This window comes from Humulus lupulus, chromosome 2, assembly GCF_963169125.1.
Source record: "Humulus lupulus chromosome 2, drHumLupu1.1, whole genome shotgun sequence".
NCBI classification, from domain to species: domain Eukaryota; kingdom Viridiplantae; phylum Streptophyta; class Magnoliopsida; order Rosales; family Cannabaceae; genus Humulus; species Humulus lupulus.
The window spans coordinates 116,491,146-116,497,928 of NC_084794.1; the positions used below are offsets into that span (position 1 = coordinate 116,491,146).

Here is a 6,783-nt window from a genome sequence, read left to right on the forward strand (position 1 = left end):
ACTGACTTGCCAATATACAATATGATCTACTTACACATTACAGTGTTATGTTCTTTCCAGAACATTAGCAAAGTAGATAAAATCAGATGTATTTGTTACATCGGACAGGACCGATATTGACAATTGATAAGATAAGTAAAGATAACGTTATTATCTATTCTAGTCATATCATATAGTTGACCATAGGTCAATTCAATCTCAATTCTGATTGGTTAGTATTCTAACTGATTGTATTATTTGAGTTCTTTGACTTGTTCATTACCAGCTTACCCTACGGACTAGGCCATACTTACATCTTGGGAACTCGGTAGTATAATTGAGTGGGAGTGTTAATCATAGATATGAACTTCTATAGCTTCTGATGAAGAAGTGAAACGATGGTTTCCTTTTAGTTTGGTTCATGGTGTTAAATGATAGAGATTTCATTTCAGTAATTAAATTAGTTTACTGAAATATCATTTACAAGGAACTGAGTGTTTTAAGGATAAAATACAATGAGGGGTAAAACGGTATTTTAGTCCTATCTCATTGTAGACCGTCTATAGATGATTGAGTGACAATTATGGTTGTAACAATGGATAATTAATAGCGTATCTATATTTTTTTATAGAGCATTCTATGAATTCAAGAGTGCAATTCCGAGTCTATAGTGGAGTCACGAGGAATTAATAAGTTAGTAAATTTATTTGTTAGATTTATGATAACTTATTGGAGCTTGATTTCATAGGCCCATGGTCCCCATTGTACCTTGGATAAAATCATCAAGATAGTCTCAATTAATTGATTTAATCATCAATTAGAATTATCAAAGTTGAACATGTCAAGTTTGGATAGTTTCACAAAGTTGTGTAATTTTGAGAAGAAAAGAGAAATTATGGCAGATTTATTAATTAAGATAAATTGGTATCTAAATTAATAAATAAGTTTAAATCAAGGTTAAAACTATAAATAAATAATTTGATAAATGATTTAAATAATTATTTAATTAATTAAATCAATAGAAATTAATGCATGCCTTGATTTTAAGTCCAATGGCCTTATAATCAAATGGGAAATTTCACGGGCCTATAGCCCATGATAATTTCGACATAGGGCTTCAAAATGGCTATTATTTTATTGATTTTTTAATTAAATTAATTGGCCTAATTTAGTCTATAAAAGGAGTGCTTAGAGAGAAGTCAAAACATAAGTCACAAGTCAAATTTTCTGATAGTTTTAGATTCTCTCTAATGACAAGTCCTTTTCAAAGCCTCTTTGTTATTTTCTCTTCTTCTCAATATATCTGTCTCATGTGTTGAGAATTGCCCACACTAGTCTAGGTAGTTCTAAGGATACATTGGAAGATTGTGAAGAAAATAGAAGATCAGTTTAGTTTCTTGATAATACTCTGCGACAGAGAGGATACAAGAGTTAGAGAAACTGAAGGAAGGACTGTTACATTCCGCTGCGTATACTGTAAGTATTCTATTATTTTTTTTCTCTTTGAATTCAATTTTAGAAACATGTTTTAGGCTATCTCGTATTAATTTGTTTAATATTAGATATACATGAAAATAAATAAAGATCATGTATAAACTAATCCAACAGAACCAACATTGCCCAAGGGTCTCGCTATGTAAGGTTGGGGATACATAATAGCCGAGACATATGAGTAGCCACGAAATTCCTTTATCTCACGAGGTCGGTCTTGCATAGCGAGACTGGGGTCGCATGGTCAATTCGACGTGAGGGAACAACGTGGAATCGGCTCGTGAGCGGCTTAAGCAGTCCCTCATCTCGCAAGGCTGCTTTCGCATAATGAGATCGAGGACACTGGGTTTACCTCGACGTAAAGCCATGTGGTGAGAACTTCACCCAAGCACGAGGCCTTGTCATGTATGGACACGAGGATTAGCTTTGCAAGGTGAGGAGGACGCCGATGAAGGGTCTCACTACGCGAGACCATAGCGCCGCAACACCTAGGCGTGAGGTCAAGGTTGTAGGCAGGGTCTTGCTATGGGATCCACGAACCTAGGAGGTTAGAAGTATGACCCTAGCATCCGTATTAGACAAGTAGTTGTAGTACGAATTAGTACATCGAGTGGTAGCACTACCCTCATGCCTCTAACATGGTCCAGGTTTGACCACCATTATCTCAACACCACTAATCTTTGTACCTTGACACCTGCAACACCTCAGAATACTATGTTGTCCCCTTGGGACCACCATGTATCAGAAGTCATTAGAGCTCTCCTATAAATAGATCCTCACCCCTCAGTAAAATGGGTTTGAAAATTCATTGTAAAACTAGGCTATTAAGCAATATACACATTTTTTCACTCCATTATTGCTCTGCACTTTTTCTTTGAGTTTCATCTAAGTTTGTTCTTAGCTCTTTAGTCTCTTATTACACTTTGAGTTTTTCGACCTAACTTCCTTGAAGAGTTCTCACTGTCAACAACAAACATTGAGCATAAATTAAATAATTCATTATAGAGATGAAAAATAAATCATAAATTCATCATAATTAATAAAAGAGATTCAATTAAGTAACTACATTCAAACCTTAGAAAAAATGTTTAGCTCATAATAATAATAGAAAGATCCATGAAAGTAATTAATAAGTGCAAAAATAAAGAGATCAAGAAAACCTATTGATAAATCCATTGTAGCTCTCCACAATGCTTAAAACATTTCTATGAGATTAGGGCTCCGAAAACATCCCAAAACATTCTATTAAGATGTATTTATAGTGCCCCAACATTTGGGTGATGAAAAATTACCTTAAATTTTAATTTTAAGACTGGAACCGTGTCTACACCATCGCAACACATGGCAGTGTCATGGCCCTTAGATACGTATCAAAATTGAAACTCGCTTCGAACAGCCTACAACGCCAACTAATCATATTTTAGCCATAATTGTCTCAATATCATATGGAATTGAAAGATTAAAAAAGCTATGGAAAGCTAACAGAAAGATCTACAACTTCTATTTCTAGTCATTTTATCAGAAAGTGTAGAAATCATGGTTTAAACTTGGTTTGAAGTTTTAGACTTGTGTTACCGAGAATTAACGACGCATGTTGAGCATCTTCAACGTAGTATTTTCCACACATAATGTTTTGAGACTCTACACTCAATGCAAAATTCAACATATTCATTTTGTTTAACGTATTTATTCTAATTTTACTCGATATCATATGCTAGTCCATTAAAATCTGAAATAAAAAGAAAACATACATAAATATGCACAAACTAAAGTGAAAACACTCCAATAACATCTTAAATGCTCTTTAAAGCTAACCTAAAATCAACCTAACAAAGCAGATTAGCTCTTCATTGCTTGATCCTTGCAAATCCAGAAAAGCTGAGGGGTCGTTTTTTTCTCTTGTTTTTCTTTTTTTTTGTAAAATATTTATATATATATATATAAATTAAACTTGTTGTATTTAATGTTTATATATTTCTTGTAAAGTCACCCATTTAAGAATCTTCAAGAGAATTGAATGAATAATTAATTATATATATATATATATATTCAATTTACTGGTATTTCATTTTAGATTAATAAGCACATTCTCAATAATTTTATTTTTATGTTACCCAATATTATATATATATATATTTCGGTTTTGGATGTAGTCCTCATTTAGTAGTCCAGTTTCATTCGTAAGTAATTTATAGTACTATTAAATTAATTTAAATATAAAATTATATTGATGATGTTATATATTACTTAGGGAAGGAACAGGTCTGATTCTGGAACAGGACTACATCCGCCCCTTTTATATATATATATATATATATATATATATAAATTTATATAAATGTAGGAGTTAAAGGGTAGTTATGTTGCAATTTATTTAAAATGAAATATGACTGTCTTCTTAGCCTCCAAATTGATGATCGGGTTACATCTGAATCACGATCATTCATGGCTTTGGGCAATCAAAATTAAAGGGTGATGAATAGTGGGGCAATGAACGAATAATTAGTCAAAATTGTTTGTAATATAGGCGGTTGAGAGAATGATCGATGGACCCGATTATGGGAAAGGCAGTTGAATGGGCCTCAGAAATTAAATAGAAGAGTCAATGCTACTGCCTACTGCACTACTAATCAAGTACTTTAATTAATTTATTTATTTATTTTAAAAGGGAATCAAGTAGCTAGTATCATGATAAATAATCATTCTCAAAGAAGCAACACCGACAAAATGTTCAATTTCCAATGATGATATTGATGTAATCCTTTGATCTTTCTTAAAAAAAAAATTAGTTTATCGAACACAATAGTATAGTGATTTTATACAAACTTAAGATTATGATCATTGTCAATAATTAATGTGAAAATGTTATGTTATAATGCATTGCTATTTAAAACATTGTCCAACAAACGAGACTTAAAAATTGAATTAATATTTTCCAATATTATTTATACTATTTTTTTTATCACGCGGTTTCTAAAACTGAAGTAATTTCTCCAAATAATTTTGTGGATATTTTTGCCTCTTCTAAAATACTGTATATGTATATGCGGTCCACAAATAAAATATAATTGTACATATGGTATAGTACTTAATGAATGATAACACACTAAGCTATAATGCATTATAATTAATTCGTTCATCAAATTTCAAGCCAAAAATATTAAAAATTAAACAAAACACGAGAAAAATTACAGGGAAGGGTTAATAATTAGAGAACAAACTAAACTAATCGAAAACATGGCCTCTAAGATATTAATAGACTGCCTAAAACGACTTAAACATATATGATCCTTAGCGTGACAAAACATATAATGAGCAATGCTAAAAAACAGCTATGATTGCATAGTACTGTCTTTTTCTTTTTTCTGTTTTCTTTCCTTCAAAAGATTAAACCATTACAATTAAATTCAACAAACCAAAAAAACAGGCATTGCATGCTCAACTCTAACTTAAAAAAATAAATAAAAGAAAAAATCTAAGCAGAAGGGGAAACGCACGCCGGTGGGTTTTGAATGCCGGACACTGTGGGGTGGACATTCTTACACTCTGAAGTGATGGGGCCTTCGGCGCCATTGTACTTCAAATTAATGTCTTCCATCTCCACATTCTGGCATGGAAGCCCACTGCTGCAAACGAGTTTGACGGCAAGAGCTGTGGACGAAGACCCTCTAATGTTCTTGAAGCTGACTCCGCTGATCTGAACTCGTGAGGGAAACTTGGAATCACATTGATTCCAGGGGCAATACTCTTGGTCAATCAGCACTGGATTCCCCACCCCGTCCATTATTATGTCCTCGAAATGCAAATCCGTGGCCTTTCCCTCGTGGGAATTAGGCCAAGTCTTGATCCTCACGCCGTTCTGGGTGTTCTTCAGCATGCAGTTCTTCACTGTGACGCCGCTGACCGGCTCCTCGTTCGGATACTTTCCCAGGCTTCCTATGCTGATACCATGGCCCGGTCCGCAGGAGACCTTGGAGATGGTTATTTGGTTGCTACCCTCGCCTACCGACACACAGTCGTCGCCGGTCTCAATGTGTGAGTCTAACACTTTTACGTCCGTGGAACGACCAATGTGGATTCCGTCGGTGTTGGGACTGTCCTCCGCCGCAATGATTTTTACGTGTTGAAATGTTAGGTTTCGGCATCCTAAAACGTTCACGTGAAATTGCTTGCTGTCAAGTGATGTTACTTCTTGGACTAAGGAATTTGTCACGAAGTTGAATCTGACATTCTGTTTTAGTGTTTTTTTTTAAAAAACAAAAAAGATTAATCGATTATTAACAAGTACAACAAACGCATGTTATTAAGATGAAGAATATGTGAAAACCATTATCATCTTACTATAGGAAGGTCGCTACAGTACTCATCCTCATCACATTCTTTGCCCCAGGTGTTTTTGCCCTGGCCATCGAAAATGCCACCGCCTGATATAGTGAGGTAGTCGATGTACTCGAAGGCGATCCAAGTGTCACCACCTTTGAAGTTTTCGTCGATCGGCGGTGCCTGCAATATCCCTTGAAGATTAAACTCAATGGGAGCGTTACAAGGTCCTTGTAGAGACGCATTACTTAGTTTGAATATCCCCTTAGGCACCACCACTTTACTTGGACTAGTGGAGGAACACGCATCCATCCAACCTTTCAGCAAAGACTAAAACAGATCGAGATCTCATCATACGTACAAAACTTTATACGAGTTGATCAATATGAAGTAGTGATTCGCTTATAATACATATATTATTTATGTTTTAAATTAAGAGCTGTTACCTGAGTGATATCATCGTTAGGCAATATTGTTCCATTGTTTGTCACATCAAATAGGCTGTAATATTCTTGAGAGTTTGCAATATTCGATGATACCACCAATAGGAATGTAGCCATACAAATTATATTGATAATGATCAGTTTGACGAGACCCATATTTTTTATGCTGACTCCGTTCTTGTACGAATTTCCTCTCTCTATATATATATTTGGTGTCTCGTAATTTTGCCGAATCGAAATATTTTTTGGAAGGTCGTATTCAATGCTTGGTTTAGTTAATTATCGATTTAAGTAATTCATTTGCAATAATGTTCAACGAGACCTCTTAATTCTTAACCAACTTATTAAAAAGACCCCTATTATAAAACAATTAGCTTTATTGGTCTCTTTTCTAGTTGATAGAGAATATAATTTTGTATTAGGAAAAGGGACAAATTAATTAAAATATGAGTTTTTATATTTATTCCTCCATTCCATTAATTCTTTTTCAATGATTTCCTATGCTAATACCATGTATGACAATTTGTATCAAATTCCCCAAAATACATGA

The 6,783-nt window shown here is 34.0% G+C and overlaps 1 protein-coding gene across 2 annotated transcripts; it reads right to left on the reverse strand.

The window, feature by feature from the left end:
* Positions 1–4,755: 4,755 nt before the first annotated feature.
* On the reverse strand, positions 4,756–6,390 carry LOC133816261 (exopolygalacturonase-like). 2 transcript variants are annotated; one of them, XM_062248850.1, is made up of 3 exons: positions 6,237–6,390; positions 5,812–5,973; positions 4,756–5,701 (listed from the first exon to the last, which is right to left on the reverse strand). In XM_062248850.1, the coding sequence occupies exons 1-3, from the start codon at positions 6,387–6,389 to the stop codon at positions 4,946–4,948; spliced, it is 1,071 nt and encodes a 356-aa protein (XP_062104834.1). In that variant the 5' UTR covers position 6,390; the 3' UTR covers positions 4,756–4,945. The 2 variants fall into 2 exon arrangements, with proteins under 2 accessions (XP_062104834.1, XP_062104833.1); XM_062248849.1 differs by having other exon boundaries at positions 5,812–6,120.
* Positions 6,391–6,783: the final 393 nt, after the last annotated feature.